We start from the raw sequence: 18,878 nt of genomic DNA on the forward strand, positions 1-18,878 counted from the left end.
ACAGACTTCAACTGCTAATGAGCTAATGCATAATCAAAATTATTAAACATAACAGCAATATTATATTTATACCACTTTAAATTTTAAACAATTCCTTATAACTTATAAAATCTTATAACATTTTAAAATCATTTTAACTAATTAAGAAAAAAATGACCAGCTGAAATTTGTGCCCAAAAAAGCTTTTTATTGGTTCATTCAAGATTGTCCCTTCATAGCTTTTATTGCCATATTATATGCATAACGTGCTTGCAAAGTCAAGACATTTTAAAGTTTTAGTTAACACAGTGCAATAAAGTATAAACGCTATTGCAAAAATATACCATGTAACGGATCGATGTAGAGGTGAGAATACTGTAAGTCAAATTGGGTTGAGCAGGAACCCTGTGAACTAAGGATGCAGTAGCACGCGTGCCCTCTATGGCCAGTCACGCTGGCAGAGGTGTGGCGCCTTTTCACGCTTTTCAACACAGACGCTTCAAAACACGGGGCCATCTTGGGGGAAGACAGCCCGCTGTGAAGTTCACCGAATAGCCGCTACACGCTGTATAACCAACACATAACAGCTAAGAGTGTCTCTAGATATGCCCAAGAGCAATCTGCGAATAAATCGACGGTTGTTTTTCAACTTAACAAGGCCCTTTTCTCGATGACACTGACAGACCGACTCTGACCGCGCTCCGCCAGAATCAACTGACGTTTCTCATGTCCCGCCTCCACGCAGGAGGAAAACCAATGAGAGCTCCGAAAAAATCCAGCGTAATGACGTTTCCGCTTCTGCGCGCATGCGCAATGTCATTTTGTCCAAAGCTCCTCACTGTTCACATCGAAGATGGCGGCAGGCTTTGACCTGCTATATAAGGATTTCTGTATTAAAAGAGTAGGAAAGAAACTTTTTACCGATACTTCAGGTTGTATTAGATTAGAAGTTTCCACATCTTGTCAAAATAAGTCTGAGGTAAGCGCCCAGGCAGCCGGAAAATCACCCCGCTGACTCCGGGAAAAGAGGCAATTCAACTAGCTAATGTTGACATTCTGCGAGCTCTTGTACATATGAACATAATGAAAGCTGCTGCTCTTTAAGTGTGTTAGATGATTATTTCTCCCAAGAGCATTGTTGCTAGTGGACTTGAGGTGACACGGGCGCTTGTCAAATCTGTGTTGATATTGTGACACGAGACTCCCTTCACTCACGCTTGTTCCTTCGAAAAGCAACTGGAGGGAAAAGCGGATGAAAACCCAAACTTCCTGAACCGATGTGCCAGAGGCACAGATGGAAGACAGCTAAGGCGATCCAGTGTTTCTTAATGCTATGGTAACTACTTTGATCGGGACGTCCACAGTGCAAACTTTGAACGGAGGCAATGCAATGGATCCGCACACTGAAAGCGGCACCCCAGTGTCCAGTGGCCCATCATCATCATCATCATCATCAGACGACGCTTCAGCTTCTGTCCCAGTTGTTAATAACGGACCCGGGGTGGCGAAAGGACACGGAAACTCTGTCACTGTCGCCCCAAGCCCAAACACAGTGATACAGTCTTCTTACGGGAATTCTCCAGCGGCAGCATCCAGTGCAGGTCCCTCAGTGACAGTTGTCAGGCCATCTATGCAAACTGCTGGAACAGGTTTAACTATTAACGGGAGTAATAACAATAACACCGTTTCGGCGACTGTAGCCAATGTAGCGACCCCGGGAATTACCATTACTACTAACGTTACTTCTACTACTACAACGACCCCTCTTTTGATGAACCAGACTCTTGCTTCTGTCTCAGCGAGCAAGTCCGAGGCTACTAAAACTATCATACAGCCTGCCGGCACCATGACTTTCGGCCCTGGAGTGGCCAAGGGGGCTGTTTTGCAGGGGGTTGCGAGAACTGCTGCTCCGGTAACCGTTGCAGCAGCGGGATCGAGCCCTGCCATCAGGCCAATTGCGCCACAGGTGTTAGCGCCCCGACTCCCTCAGAGCACTCCGGGCCAGAACATCCAGAACATCCAGCTACCTCCAGGTACCTCACTCACACTAGCACCCCTTTGCATGTGTGTACAATGATGTCAATTTGTGTAATAGATGAAGTTGCTGAGATTGTAACAGCCGTCTGTGGTCTCCTGCGAAGTTTGTGGTGCTCACTGCAAGTGCACATAACAACAGTAGAGCAGTTAAAGTTCCTGACATGTTTATAAAGTATAGTTCTCCTTAGAACTGCCCATGCTTCAAATCTGCATATCTTTCTTTATTGTGCACGACACAAAAGATCTTCTTTCACTTTCACTGCACGGGAAAAAGAGATGCATTTTGCTTAACATCTCCTTTTGTGCTAGGAAGAAACATTATTCAGATTTGAAACAACAGGACAACGAGTAAATTATGGCTATTTGTGCCTTTAACTGTGCGTTCAAAGTATAAATAGTTATAAAGCATGTTGATATCAATATATCATCTTCCAAGTGAGTTTTTACTTACCTTAAAATTTGTTAATTCTATTTTCTATTCTATTCAGTCACATAATTTGAAAGAAAATTTTGGGTTAAAGTTTGGCCATATTTCTTGCAAATATGATTCCTTTCAAACGTTTTGTAAATGCTTAGTTATTATCTTAACTTGAGGTTGAAGGTTTAGATTTTTCCATTCAATTTCAGTGCTAAAAAGTTTCAAATGTAACTTCTAGTGATGCTCATATATACTGGTTTCAATTCTTCCAGTCTTGCATTCCTCTACCTCTCTTCTCCTTAAGGGGCAGTTACACTTCTCTTTGAGCATGTCAAATTTTTTCAGACATCACGCTCTGCAGCATCTTTTTTTAAAATATAAATTCATCATGGAATGACTAACAATCAATCCAAATGTAAAAATACACAACTCTCCACTAAGAGGTCATGCTTTGATGTAATAATCTTCTATTGGTCACACGTCTTGACATAATACAAATTTGCAGGATAAAGTTCACCAAACTAGAAAACTGTGAAAGTTCTTTGCATAAGCCTGTTTCCATTCTTCAGCATTCTCATACATATGAATGAAAGTGAAATGAAAAGTGTAGTGTGACCGGCCTTTTACTAGGTGATTTTAGTGAAGACCTCGACACTATTCTCTTACTTCCTCACAAGCACTGGTATTTGCTTCAGGAAATGCACATAAAGTTATTCTTTTTCTAGTGATTTTTCTTTTGACTGTATGCTCTGGTCATTCTGACAAGCCTGTTGTCTGGCTGGACAGAATACTTGACAGATTTTTCTACAAGAGGCCATCTGGATTCTCCGACCAACAGTTTCTGTTCCGTTGGTTCACACGGTAACGGAGACGGAGTGTGTAGGGTTCTCGGTGTGCTGTGCAAATATAGGCCACCAACTGTGCGCTTTATTCTTTGTGCCTCTAAGTAGGGCATGGTTTCCAGACTTGACTCCGGTCACATCAATAGGAAAATATCACTAATGAATAACAACTTACACAGGAAGTGATGTCAGCCTTTCTATATGTGTTATGTTTGTGTGTGCAGGTATGGTGTTGGTGCGTAGTGACAGTGGTCAGTTACTGATGATCCCACAGCAGATGTTGGCACAGATGCAGGCCCAGTCTCAGGCCGCCCGCCCTGCTGCCCCCACCAGCACCACCCCTGGGCAAATCACCTCTGCACAGGTAATACCCTCTGACCGCCCCAAACTCAACTGACATCAGCAGTACATATTTCAGAACGACTGCGGAATAATAAATACATTTATGGTATTATATTATTATATACAGGTCCTTTTCAAAAAATTAGCATATTGTGATAAAGTTCATTATTTTCTGTAATGTACTGATAAACATTAGACTTTCATATATTTTAGATTCATTACAACACAACGGAAGTAGTTCAAGCCTTTTATTGTTTTAATATTGATGATTTTGGCATACAGCTCATGAAAACCCAAAATTCCTATCTCAAAAAATTAGCATATCATGAAAAGGTTCTCTAAACGAGCTATTAACCTAATCATCTGAATCAACTAATTAACTCTAAACACCTGCAAAAGATTCCTAAGGCTCTTAAAAACTCCCAGCCTGGTTCATTACTCAAAACCGCAATCATGGGTAAGACTGCCGACCTGACTGCTGTCCAGAAGGCCATCATTGTCACCCTCAAGCAAGAGGGTAAGACACAGAAAGAAATTTCTGAACGAATAGGCTGTTCCCAGAGTGCTGTATCAAGGCACCTCAGTGGGAAGTCTGTGGGAAGGAAAAAGTGTGGCAGAAAACGCAGCACAACGAGAAGAGGTGACCGGACCCTGAGGAAGATTGTGGAGAAGGACCGATTCCAGACCTTGGGGGACCTGCGGAAACAGTGGACTGAGTCTGGAGTAGAAACATCCAGAGCCACCGTGTACAGGCGTGTGCAGGAAATGGGCTACAGGTGCCGCATTCCCCAGGTCAAGCCACTTTTGAACAGAGAAGCAGCACTGGACTGTTGCTCAGTGGTCCAAAGTACTTTTTTCGGATGAAAGCAAATTTTGCATGTCATTCGGAAATCAAGGTGCCAGAGTCTGGAGGAAGACTGGGGAGAGGGAAATGCCAAAATGCCTGAAGTCCAGTGTCAAGTACCCACAGTCAGTGATGGTCTGGGGTGCCATGTCAGCTGCTGGTGTTGGTCCACTGTGTTTTATCAAGGGCAGGGTCAATGCAGCTAGCTATCAGGAGATTTTGGAGCACTTCATGCTTCCATCTGCTGAAAAGCTTTATGGAGATGATTTCATTTTTCAGCACGACCTGGCACCTGCTCACAGTGCCAAAACCACTGGTAAATGGTTTACTGACCATGGTATTACTGTGCTCAATTGGCCTGCCAACTCTCCTGACCTGAACCCCATAGAGAATCTGTGGGATATTGTGAAGAGAAAGTTGAGAGACGCAAGACCCAACACTCTGGATGAGCTTAAGGCCGCTATCGAAGCATCCTGGGCCTCCATAACACCTCAGCAGTGCCACAGGCTGATTGCCTCCATGCCACGCCGCATTGAAGCAGTCATTTCTGCAAAAGGATTCCCGACCAAGTATTGAGTGCATAACTGAACATAATTATTTGAAGGTTGACTTTTTTTGTATTAAAAACACTTTTCTTTTATTGGTCGGATGAAATATGCTAATTTTTTGAGATAGGAATTTTGGGTTTTCATGAGCTGTATGCCAAAATCATCAATATTAAAACAATAAAAGGCTTGAACTACTTCAGTTGTGTTGTAATGAATCTAAAATATATGAAAGTCTAATGTTTATCAGTACATTACAGAAAATAATGAACTTTATCACAATATGCTAATTTTTTTAAAAGGACCTGTAGACGTCTTGTGTTATAATATGGGGTGTCAGATGCATGCTATTAACAATAGGATTCGTTTGGCTGAATAGCTAATTATTAGGGATGTGACGAGATCTCGTCGCACGAGATCTGGCGAGATCAGATCTGTCTCATGAGATCCGACTGGTCTCTGGCGAGAACGTGACCATATTCTCGCAAAACATTTTGCAGTGTTTACATTAGAGCTGCACCATTAAGTTGTTAAAAAATTGCGATCTTGATTCAAACACCCACGCGATCTCATTCCTGAATGACAACGATTCAGCTATGTCTATTACGACTGTTTCACGTCGCAAGTGTCAGTGGATTGTGAGAAGCACGTTTTGTCGCTGCCCTATTAATGAATCAGAGGGTCGGCCATCATCACGCTTCCGATGTGAATGCTGTTATTCACTGATATGGGTGGCGACAAAACATGCGCTGCTCACACTAACAACTCCACTAACACCTGTTTCACATTGTAAGCGTCTTAAAGACATTCAAATCTGCATTCATGCTGCTGCAGATCCAGAAAGAGCAACACAAACAGACTTTTCAACCACACATCATTATTTCTGTGTTACAGACATTTAAATAACAGAAGTAAGCCTACTGGGATAAAAGTTTATAGTATTTATGGGTATAAACACTTATTGTCTACAGTAGGGATCAAAACGAAAGTATCTTAAAACTTGTATTGTAACACTTACCTTCAGCCAGGAGGTGGCGACAACCCGCTTAAAAAATGTATTTGACATTGAATCATTCATTCCGGAGATTCCAATATAAACAAGTCTTTATGAACTGAGACACTGACTCCTTCATTTAATTTTTTTTTTTAAATTTTGTTCAAAGAAATGTATATTTCTAAAAGACTTAAGCAATGAACATTTTGTCAGAACCACTAGTAAATTACGTTATTTTGTTTAGTTTTCATATATATATATTTTTTTCAGAATCGTGAGAGAATCGTGATCTGCTATTTATTTAAAAAAATTGTGATTCTCAATTTATCCAGAATCATGCAGCTCTAGTTTTATTTATTTACATGTTTATTACTGCATATAATTAATTAAAATAGAAGTTTAATTACATAAAGTAAAAGTTGATTTCAAAATGCACCTACTTTTTTTGTATTGTGTTTTTCAGTTGAATTAAAGACAGTTTTTCCCTATATATTTCATCATTGAGGATTTTTATTTATTTATTTTTTTAAAGTCTAAAAATCACGTTTCGTCTCGTTCTCGTAAACCCAGTCTCGTGTCTCGTCTCGTCTCGTCTCGTGGGATAAGTGTCTCGTCTCACCCCTACTATTTATCCTAGGGTCAGTGACAATTTTGGAAAGGTAGAAAAAAATTTGAAACTAAAATTATTATTATTATTTTTTTTATATTTAAATAGAAAAGTTATTTTACATCGTAATGCCATTTTACAATTTTATGGCGTATGTGTAATGTGTACACTATTATTAGAAAGCAGTGGAATACGGTGTAAAATGTTACTGATTTGTTTCATAGTTTTTATCCATTCTGACTGATACTTTCAAGATTATAAAATGACAACACCTTCTCGTCTGTGTTAGGCCAGCTCATGTAACTTTGACATTAAATGAGATTTGAGATTATTCATTAGATCACAAAAATGTAGTGCTGTCAAACAATTAATAGTGATTAATCGCATCCAAAATAACAGTTTTTGTTTACATAATATATGTGTGTGTGTGTGTGTACTATAAATGCACACACATATAGTATATTTTGTGAAAATATTTACATGTATAAATATTTTATATTCATACAATTTATATTATACATAAATATATTTAATCTAAAAACGAAACATATTTTTCTTAGATATATACATGCATGAGTGTGTTTTTATATATACATAATACATATACACAGTTCACACACATATAATATGTAAACAATAACTTTTGGATGCGATTAATTGCAAATAATCGTTTGACAGCACTACAAAAATGCAATGTTTTAAAGCATAAAATGTAGCGAAACACAACATGGGTCCAATGGAGTATGTGAAAATTTTGTCAACTAGCAATAAAAATCTCTCACACTGGCCCTGGGACATCAAGCCATCTGTATTGTTGAGGAAGTTAGCTGTTAACTAGTTCATTCTTTTGGTTCCATTCTTTTTAATTCATTCCCCGTGTCAGCAGTTGCTCATTGATGTCTGTCTGATATTTGCAGGCACCTGGAACTCCCCTGATGGCCCGACAGGTGACTCCTACCACCATCATAAAGCAGGGCTCTCCTACAGCCAGCAGCACGGCCACTACCACACTCCAGAGACCACCTGTACAGGTAGCTATAAAAGGCACATCATGTAGAAACAGCCCCTTTAGAAATGACAGGAATCAGTCTGTGCTGTAAGGTGTATTTCTGAGGTGGCTGTTATCGTCTTCTCTCTTTGTACTCCTTCTCTCTGGTGTGTCAGCAGGCCTCCTCTGTGGGTGCAGTGTTGTCAGTGCAGGCAGGAACCGCCCAGAGGACTGTGACTGCTGCCACGGGGACCACCGTCTCCTCGGCAACGGTGAGAGGCTGCACTAACTTAGCAGTCACACAAAGACACGCTGGTTCACAACTGAAGAAATGGTCCTGAACGTTTAGCTTCATGCTTAAAGACTTCTCAAAAGGTCTGTAAACTGACCTGATTAAATATGGTCAAAAGGAGTTTTCCAAGTGTTTTTGGAGAGTTTGGAGATTTCCAAGTGCAAACCTAAATGAAATATCTGTTTTCAGAGTGGGAATTCCCTGATATCCCCAACTGATACAAGGCTCATGCTATTAAATCTTAACCTGAAGTTTTGTATGCATCCAAGGCACGGATGCTAGAGAACCTTAAGCTGCTGCAGAGTAAAACTACATTGAGTTAATTCAATCACTTTTCTTTTTTTATAGGAGACAATGGAGAATGTAAAGAAATGTAGGAACTTCTTGTCCACGCTGATAAAGCTGGCCACTAGTGGTAAGCAGTCATCAGAGACTGTCGCCAACGTTAAAGAGCTGGTCAAGAACCTGCTGGTGAGTTTCAGAAGTTGAGTGTGTTTGCATGTTTCTAACTCTGTGAAAAAATGTTGACAATTTATCATAATTGTGTAAGTTGCTATTTTGTTTAAATGATGTGTGTAAAACCTGAATTGAACAGATTACCTTTGTCACTTTGTTGAGTGGGTGTTTCACTGTCTACCCCTGCAGTGGGGTCCAAGTCTGTGACCATTCTTTAAAATGTTTCTATTTTATTCACTACTGTTTTTTTGTTGTTGTTTTTTTTACATTTTGTAAAGAAGTCTTTAATGCTGACCACGGATGCGAATTATTAAATATGCAGCAAAAAAGTAATATTGTTGTACTATGTGCAATATTATTATTATGAAATATTACAACTGAAAAGTTTATATTTTAATATATTTTAAAATGTATTTTATTCTTGTGCCATTACTCCAGTCTTTAGTGTCACACGATCCTTCAGAAATCATTTTAATATACTGATTTGCTCAAGAAATATTTCTTATTATTATCAATGTTGAAAACCGTTGTGCTGCTTAATATTTTGGTGAAAAACATGATACTTTTGCTGAATTTTAATGTGTCCTTTCTGAATAAAAGTGTAATATGTAATTGGGTTGTGACGGTGAGGAAATTTCCCCACCAGTTAATCGACGTGTAACAACGCCGGTAGTACCGGTATCACCGTGGGCGTGGTTGGGGGGATGGGGTTCCCCTCTTTTTCACGCTTCCCTTCGCTTTTAAATAGCTTGTAAAAGCGGGGTGCGCATTTTACTTTCACTTTCAAATTAACGGCAATTCGGCATAAAGCACTTGTTCGTTGTTAGTTCGTTTGAGTTTTCCCTCTTTTCCTCACTTTCCTTCACTTCTAAACAGCTTCCTTCACTTTCGAACTAGCGCCAATTCAAGCATCAACAAAATACAACTTCAAACTCAACATAGCCTATATATAAATTAGAACTTTTATTAACAAAACGAATAAAAATACACCATTCTAGGTAAGCCTATACAAAACTGAAAATCAGCAAACACTGTGGAACCAATTAAATAAGAAACGGATGTTTAAAAAACGTCCAAAATCACCCTAGATAAACGGTAAAAGTCAACAGGCTTTTCAAAATGCTAAATATTGTCAAACATGCGCATTTGCATTTCGTTTTGAAACTAAATCTTCCGCTATCATCTTGTCTTTCTCACCCCACTCTTCTTGTCAGCTTGACTCGCTCTCCTCACGTGAATGAAATCTAATCTATGATGCGACTGTCGTTCGGTGTGCTGTATTGCGCTGCCGTGTTCAGTTTTTAATTGTAGTGTCTGTTCTCTAACTGAACTAAATTATTTTTATTACTATAGAAAATCAAAACGACGGTGGGGGACGGTGGGCAAGTGACATACTGGTGTTGCGGCTTAACTCCGGTATCACCGCCAACACCATCTATCGCAGCAAGCCTAATATGTAATAATTTATTTCTATAATAATTGCATCAATTTAAAGATTTTTTATTTAATTCATACAGTTAAACCCTTTTTTTATTTTTTTACATGAAAAAAATTATATTATCAGCATAATTTTATTAAAAAGTGTAATTGAAAATTAATATGAATTCCTGAATAATGTATTATATTGTTTGCCTGCAGAAACTGTACTTGAGCTGCGTGAAACCTGAGGATCGTGATGTGCTTTAATGGAAACATTCTGGGGTTTTATTTAAAGATGTTCAGAAGATCACAAATTAGTTAATTTATTAATTCAAAATAGTAAAGAATCTAAAGAAATGTAAAGAAATACATTTCTTCTTCATTTTACACTATAACTTTTCTTTGTTTGATACTTTTTAATTTTAAAATGTTTATTTTAAATTAAAAGTTTAATATGGTCTCAGACTTTTGAACCCACTGTATTAGTCCGTGGTTGTGGGGGATATGAACCTCTAAATATGCTAAAATGTCCCTATGAGTTGTTTTTGGTGTTTGTCCCCTCAGGAAGGGATGATTGAAGCAGAGGAGTTCACCAGCAGACTCTACAAAGAGCTCAACTCCTCTCCTCAGCCTTATTTAGTGCCTTTCCTTAAGGTAAAGATCTTAAAATTGAATGAAAATGTAACTCAATTCATGTCATTCGGGACCAGATAATTAAGTAGTAATTAACATTTAATAAATTACTCTAAATATCTACTAATTGGAGACAAATCATTTAAGTGCAAACTGGGGTTACGTTTATGCACAAAGTTTATTGAACAATATTGTTATCTTGTTTAGCCCTGTTTCACAAAGCACACATAAGCAACTCTTTTGGTGGTTGTGTTAACACATTGCAGCAGTCGCACTGCCTGCTTAGTGCCTAGCCAAATAGAGTTGCTTTAAATCATTATTTGCAATTGCTTGTATGACTATTAATTGCCAGCCAAAACTTCACAATCGGGACAGTCCTATTTCCCACAATTAATTCCTCCTTTTCCATGTGTTTCTTCAGAGGAGTCTTCCAGCTCTGAGACAGCTCACTCCTGACTCCACAGCCTTCATCCAGCAGAGCCAGGCCCTCCAGGCACCCACTGTGGTGCTGACCAGCTCTAACATGGTTGGTCCCACCGCCACAGCTCCTCGCACGCTCATCCAGCCTGCCCTCAGCAACTCCAGCCAGACTGCCTCTCTGGTAAACACAGACCTACATGCATAATTTACTTAATGTGTTGTTTACTGAGGTGCAAGGACACAGTTCGGATTATTAATGCTAACAGCACATTGCAGGTAAAATGAGGTGTTTAGTCTTAATTTACACTGAGCTAAATGATTGGAGTTTAATTGCTTTAGTACATTGTTTAAATTGTTGAATGGTAATGCCTGTATTTACCTTGTGGCAGAGTAAAAGATCACTCTGAGCTGTGTCAATTAATACAATAGAAAACATCATATGCATATCATTTATAACTAATTGATGTTTCTTACGCATTGGTGTGGAATATTGACTGTCTATATACCTATACCCCCCCCCCCCCCCAATACAGTAAAACTGCACATTTTAGAGTGGCCTTTTATTGTGGCCAGCCTAAGGCACACCTGTGCAATAATCACGCTGTCTAATCAGCATCTTGATATGCCACACCTGTGAGGTGGATGGATTATCTCGGCAAAGGAGATGTGCTCACTAACACAGATTTAGACAGATTTGTGAACAATATTTGAGAGAAATAGGCCTTTTGTGTACATAGAAAAAGTCTTAGATCTTTGAGTTAAGCTCATGAAAAATGGGGGCAAAAACAAAAGTGTTGCGTTTATAATTTTGTTCAGTGTAAGTCATATTGCAATTATAATAACATGGAAATATTTTATGAAACTTTGTATTAATAAAAGATTAAATTCATTTAGAGTCCCATTCCACATATTATTATTATTATTATTATTATTATTATTTGTATATGATAATAATAATAATTTTAATTGCTATTATATGATTTAAACAAATGGTGTTATTATAATTTGGTGCGAAGGCACCTCTTGTTGTTATTATTATATTACTTAATTATTTGAAACAAATGTAAAAACATATACATGATCTATTATAATAGTAATAAATATTAATTAATACATAAATATTTAAAAACAATCTATACATGATTATTGACTGTTGTGAAACTCTCATTGGTGGTAATTATAGAATTGCATTCAATGTTGTTGTTTAGGTATTGCAGCCTCCACAGCAGGGGGCAATAGTGAAGCCCCCTCAGGTTACCCTGACAACCACTCCCATGGTGACGCTCAGGGGTCAACCCCACAGCCACATAGTGGTGGGTCAGCCTCAGGTGCAGCTCAAACAGATCCAGACAGGTGAGTGTGTCTGTCAAATCCATCACTGTCTGTTTTCTTTCATAATGTAATGACACAAAACGTAACCTCTCTCTCTTTCAGTCGCTGTGAAGCAGGGTGTTGTGAGTAGCACTAAACTGGCTCCGGGCTCTGTATCTGTAGCGTTCGCTCAGAAGAATAAAACAAAGGATGGTGCTGGAGGAACTTTCAGGTTTGTGGTGTGTTCATTTCACTTTTTTGCTGCCATGCACAGCAACGTTTACCCAGGACACAATGTGCACAACATACATGAGTAGGACACAAAATTTAGCTAAACTGATTGTTAATTAATTTCAGGCTACACTCACTACAGTAGTTTGTTTGTGAATTATGACAGTTAAGTGCCATTATCATGACCATGGGTCATGTAACAGTGTAATATAAATTTTTATACTGAGAACCAGTGTTATTTTAGTGTATATATATATATATACACACATACAGTTGGGCAAAAAAGTATTTAGTCAGCCACCAATTGTGCAAGTTCTCCCACTTAAAAAGATGAGAGAGGCCTGTAATTTTCATCATAGGTACACTTCAACTGTGAGAGACAGAATGGGGGAAAGAATCCAGGAAATCACATTGTCTGATTTTTAAAGAATTTATTTGCAAATTATGGTGGAAAATAAGTATTTGGTCAATAACAAAAGTTCATCTCAATACTTTGTTATATACCCTTTGTTGGCAATGACAGAGGTCAAACGTTTTCTGTAAGTCTTCACAAGGTTTTCACACACTGTTGCTGGTATTTTGGCCCATTCCTCCATGCAGATCTCCTCTAGAGCAGTGATGTTTTGGGGCTGTCGCTGGGCAACACGGACTTTCAACTCCCTCCAAAGATTTTCTATGGGGTTGAGATCTGGAGACTGGCTAGGCCTCTCCAGGACCTTGAAATGCTTCTTACGAAGCCACTCCTTCGCTGCCCGGGCGGTGTGTTTGGGATCATTGTCATGCTGAAAGACCCAGCCACGTTTCATCTTCAATGCCCTTGCTGATGGAAGGAGGTTTTCACTCAAAATCTCACGATACATGGCCCCATTCATTCTTTCCTTTACACGGATCAGTCGTCCTGGTCCCTTTGCAGAAAAACAGCCCCAAAGCATGATGTTTCCACCCCCATGCTTCACAGTAGGTATGGTGTTCTTTGGATGCAACTCAGCATTCTTTCTCCTCCAAACACGACGAGTTGAGTTTTTACCAAAAATTCTGTTTTGGTTTCATCTGACCAGATGACATTCTCCCAATCCTCTTCTGGATCATCCAAATGCTCTCTAGCAAACTTCAGACGGGCCCAGACATGTACTGGCTTAAGCAGGGGGACACGTCTGGCACTGCAGGATTTGAGTCCCTGGCGGCGTAGTGTGTTACTGATGGTAGCCTTTGTTACTTTGGTCCCAGCTCTCTGCAGGTCATTCACTAGGTCCCCCCGTGTGGTTCTGGGATTTTTGCTCACCGTTCTTGTGATCATTTTGACCACACGGGGTGAGATCTTGCGTGCAGCCCCAGATCGAGGGAGATTATCAGTGGTCTTGTATGTCTTCCATTTTCTAATAATTGCTCCCACAGTTGATTTCTTCACCTTTTGCAGATTCAGTCTTCCCAGCCTGGTGCAGGTCTACAATTTTGTTTCTGGTGTCCTTCGACAGCTCTTTGGTCTTGGCCATAGTGGAGTTTGGAGTGTGACTGTTTGAGGTTGTGGACAGGTGTCTTTTATACTGATAACGAGTTCAAACAGGTGCCATTAATACAGGTAACGAGTGGAGGACAGAGGAGCCTCTTAAAGAAGAAGTTACAGGTCTGTGAGAGCCAGAAATCTTGCTTGTTTGTAGGTGACCAAATACTTATTTTACCGAGGAATTTACCAATTAATTCATAAAAAATCCTACAATGTGATTTCCTGGATTCTTTCCCCCCATTCTGTCTCTCATAGTTGAAGTGTACCTATGATGAAAATTACAGGCCTCTCTCATATATATACATACATACATACACTTTTAGCTATTATTTTTATAATTTGTATTTAATTTCATAGTTTTTATTTCATTTTAAGTTTTAGTAATTTTGTTATGCTTTTGTCAGCTTTATTCTTTATAAATATTTCTATTTAGCTTTATTTCATTTGAGTTTTAGTTTGAGTAATTTTAGTAGTTTCAATAAGTGGGCAAACCAATTTTTATTTTTTTTATTTTGACATTTAAGTTTTTTTTTTATCTAACATTATTATTTTATTTAAATTAATGAATTGTTTTTAGGTTGTAGTTTTGGTTGACAGTAACAACACTGTACTGAAAATATAAATGATTAATTATATAAAAAATTACCTTATAAGAGTTCTAAGATTAACATTATTTAAAATCTGTTAATAGATATATTACACAGATATATTATATACTTTGTCATTTGAGTAGTTATACAAAAGACGTTTAAATTAGTTTATTTAGAAAGTCATAGTTTTGCAGCATTTGTAAAACTAGAGAAACAGACTCTCAAACTCTTTCTAACATATATTCTTGTATGTCTAAATCTGTCCAGGGATGACGATGACATTAATGACGTGGCCTCAATGGCAGGCGTTAATCTTTCAGAGGAGAGCGCACGTATCCTGGCCACCAACTCGGAGTTGGTTGGCGCAGTCACGCGGTCTTGTAAGGATGAAGCTTTCCTCTCCGCCAGCATTCTACAGCACAAGATACTAGAGATAGGTGAGACTTCTAGTTACAGAAAAATCTTGTATTCGATTTTACTACAAGGTACTGTTTTTACCAGAGCTAACAGTTGTTCTCCTGTATGTGGTCAGGCCAAAGGTTTGGAGTGACAGAGCTGGGTCCCGAGGTCGTGAACATCGTCTCTCATGCCACTCAGCAGAGACTGCAAAACCTTCTAGAGAAGGTCTCATTGATCGCCCAACAAAAGAACATGACTTACAAGGCAAGTCTACTGACCCAGTTGGGTTAGCACATTTAAATATGTTGACAGTAACATATTTTTATATTTCTTTACCACACTTTGTTGATCCCTGGATGTGTTTCCTTTTATGTCAGAATCGGAATTATGAATCCAGAGGCTGTTGCAGGTTTCGCTCTCAAAAGCGCTCCATCCTTTGGGTGTCAGCTTTTGTTGTGAGCCTGTAAGGCTGTGTGTAATGTTAATGATATGTGTGCAGGAGGATAGTAGGTACGAGCAGGTGGAGGATGTTCGCTCTCAGCTCAAGTTCTTTGAGCAACTTGACCAGTTGGAGAAACAGAAGAAAGAGGAGCAGGAGAGAGAAATTTTAATGAAGGCAGCTAAGGTTAGTAAACCACCTCCAGCCATACTCTCTCTCTCACACACATCTCTAATACTACCATTGGCCAGAGGTTCTGATCATTGATTTAAGTTCAGAACAGGTTCAGTCTTCCAAACTCAGTGGTAAAACTGGATTTTTTCTCTCTGTCACACACTACAATGGATTTGATGCTTGTGATTCATTAACTGTGATTAATGGCTTTATTTTATTTTCAAACAAGATACGCTATGATTCAGTGCGTCACAATGTATGGATTCCAAATATGATATTGAGAATAAAACAAGACTCGGTGTGTCAGGGAGAGAGTGAATCTGCAGTATTTGTTTCAATCTCTCTTGTTTCTTTTGTCCAGTACCACGGCTCAATGTGCACTGCATTTCAAAGTGAGTGCTTATTTAGACACTCTGGAAATTATATAAATTAACACAAATAATAAAAAAGTGATGCAATATCAGCGCAGTATCATTAGGCATAAGTAAAGATACGTACAAATGAAACGCCACCATTTATATGAATAATGTGAACGTCAGCGTGGAGGAATGCAGGCTTGCATTATAATTGCTTGTAATTCGTTATGATTAAATTATTTTATTATGATTTCTTTTATGATGTGATTTCAGGATTCTTTTTTTAAAATCCTGCCTTGTCAAACTTAAAATAAATCTCTCTGTCCCTCTTTCTCTGTTTATCTTTATCTCTGTCTCTTTATACATATATACTACAGTTCAAAATTTTGAAATTAATTATTTTATTCAGCTAGGGTGCATTAAAATGATCAGTAAAGAAAAAGAAGTGACAGCGAAGATTTACAGAAAAAGTCAAACAAAGAAATGCTGTTCTTTTGTACTTTCTATTGTATCACCGTTTACACAAAACCTTCAGTATTAATAAAAATAGTAAATGTTTCTTGAGCACCAAATCAGCATACGAATGATTTCTGAAAGATTATGTGACACTGAAGACTGGAGTAATGGCTGCTGAAAATTCAACTTTACCATCACTGGAATAAATTACTTTTTAAAATATTTTAAAATAGGAATTCTGATAATATTTCAGAATATTACTGTTTTTGCTGTATTTTTTTATCAGATAAATTGGAAACTTGTATCAAAATCTTACTGTGCCCAAACTTTTGAATGGTAGTGTAAGTGTACATTTGAAAAGTGTGAGAGCTACATTATTCGTGTCAAACTTGCATGTCTTTTTGTGCGAGTAAAGATCACATTTATACACTTTTTTTCTTTTCTTAAAAAAAAAAAAAGAAATCACGAAAAAGAAATGAATCACGATTAAATGCTTTAATTGATTGACAGCCTTAATTTTTTCATATTTATTTGATTCCAGCAGATGTCTCTGTGTGTTTTGACTGTTGATCCTCTCTAATTGCTATTTATATTTTGCAGTCACGCTCGCGACAAGAGGACCCCGAGCAGCTGCGGCTGAAACAGAAGGCCAAAGAGGTAAGATGGCACACTTGAGATGTTTATCTTGTCAGAGGACCATTGTGTTTGATTATGGGTCAGATCTGTTATATATATGTGTGCGTGTGGCTACAGATGCAGCAGCAGGAATTGGCTCAGATTCGACAGAGAGATGCCAACTTGACGGCGTTGGCGGCTATTGGACCCAGAAAGAAAAGAAAACTGGATTCTCCTTCACTTGGGACTGACACAGAGGTACCTAACATCTCTCCCTCACCATGGCAGTCTGCTGCCCTTCTCCTCATCTTCTTCTATCCCTCTTTGTGCCCTCTTTAAATCAATTAGCAGCTGTTGGCCAGGTTTGAGATGTCAGGTTGTGCTTCAAGGGTCTCAGATTGTCACAAATGGCAGAAAGGACAGTCTAAAGGCGTAGTCACACAAAGCCATTTTATTCAACTATTTTTTACACAATTTTAAGTATATATCCATGTATCATGCTATTTATTTTTTATTTTGTCATTTATATTTTTTTGTTATATTATAGTTCACATTTTGCAGAGAAAAACTTTACTAAATTAAGAATGTATTTAAAAAATAATTCTAGCTCACGTTATTTTTATTTTAGTTTATATTTTTATATTAATATTACATTATCATCACTTTTCAGAAAAATAATTGCAATTAACATTTTATTTAAATAATTTTGATACATTTTCAGCAAAATCTTAGCATTTTAAATATACATTTGTTTTATGCAATTTATATAATATTTTTATCAAATTATATTATCATTTACAAATGATAAAGAACTTGAAAATATTTTAAAATATATAATTCTAGATCATGTTATTTTTATTTTATATTAGTTTATATGTATATATTACATTAATATTATAATGCATTATAGTATAATTTACGTTTTTCAGAGAAAATAAATTGATATTGCTTTATGTAATGTTTACTTTATGTAATATATATATATATAGGTTTAAATTAAGTGTCACACATTTTCTTTTCTCCCTTAGAATGGTCACTATTACATTGCTCCTATTTGATCAATTTACCAACATTAGTATTAAAATGTTAGTTTAGATAGCATTGTTGTTAAAGTTCATGTGTGTGTTGACAGGGCTCAGGATTGTGCTCGAGTGCATCCGGGGGCTTAAATGCAGGAGCGTCGAGGCAGTACACTCGCCAGCGCATCACGCGTGTAAACCTCAGGGATCTGCTCTTCTGTCTAGAGAACGAGAGAAGCACCAGCCACTCACAACTGCTCTACCGAGCCCTTCTCAAATAGCAGATAGCCCATGTCCTTCCCTCATTTCAGTCTTTAGGGCTCTATCCCTTATTCTTTGTCCTTTTTGCTGTTATTATCATTCTTTGTCATTCCCTTTTTGTCTGTCTTTATTGTTCTTTCACACTTTCACACTTTCTGTCACTGTCTCACATACTCACACATACAGTGATGCATTTTCCTTTCCTTTCTCGAGCTGACTTGTGCTCTTCTCATTTTCACTTTTTATTGGTTTTCTTTGTCTTTTATTTTGCCTTGTTTTTAGTTTTCTGCCCCTTTTGGATTTTACTCTTCAGAAATTGTGTTAAAAGAAAATTGCAATGATATATCATGTTTTTCACAGAAGATGGCTTTGTAATGTGCAAATTACTTATGTAAAAAAAGAATTCACAGTGGAACTACCCATTCATTTTATATTTGTGTTTTTATAAAGATGTTTTAAGAAATAAAAGTGGACAAAGTTTCTATAAAAACCTTGGTGGTGTGGTTTTATAAAAGATCATGCTTGAAAGAATCCCTAATTGCTAGATTCGTTTCACTTTAATTGACCGATTCAAATACATGACTCTTTGAATCACGAATGTTCCCTTTCCCAGTTTCTAGTGCTTTTGTGAAAGTGTTCTTTTAGATATAACATTTATTACTAGATTTTATAACCGTGGTCACCATAGCTCAACGTTTTACTTCTCT

General features: G+C 37.8%; 1 protein-coding gene across 4 annotated transcripts; it reads left to right on the forward strand.

The window, feature by feature from the left end:
- The first annotated feature begins 175 nt into the window (after positions 1-175).
- LOC306855240 (transcription initiation factor TFIID subunit 4-like) lies at positions 176-18,657 on the forward strand. 4 transcript variants are annotated; one of them, XM_079393775.1, is made up of 15 exons: positions 176-2,012; positions 3,501-3,640; positions 7,526-7,639; positions 7,773-7,868; positions 8,237-8,359; positions 10,328-10,417; positions 10,818-10,997; positions 12,025-12,169; positions 12,251-12,359; positions 14,720-14,889; positions 14,985-15,115; positions 15,351-15,476; positions 16,877-16,933; positions 17,030-17,149; positions 18,024-18,657. In XM_079393775.1, the coding sequence occupies exons 1-15, from the start codon at positions 1,313-1,315 to the stop codon at positions 18,189-18,191; spliced, it is 2,469 nt and encodes an 822-aa protein (XP_079249901.1). In that variant the 5' UTR covers positions 176-1,312; the 3' UTR covers positions 18,192-18,657. The 4 variants fall into 4 exon arrangements, with proteins under 4 accessions (XP_079249901.1, XP_079249903.1, XP_079249902.1 ...); XM_079393777.1 differs by having other exon boundaries at positions 10,818-10,922; XM_079393776.1 differs by having other exon boundaries at positions 7,776-7,868.
- The last annotated feature ends 221 nt before the right edge of the window (positions 18,658-18,878 follow it).

Source organism: Barbus barbus (assembly GCF_936440315.1).
Source record: "Barbus barbus genome assembly, chromosome: 35".
In the NCBI taxonomy this organism is placed as follows: Eukaryota; Metazoa; Chordata; class Actinopteri; order Cypriniformes; family Cyprinidae; genus Barbus; species Barbus barbus.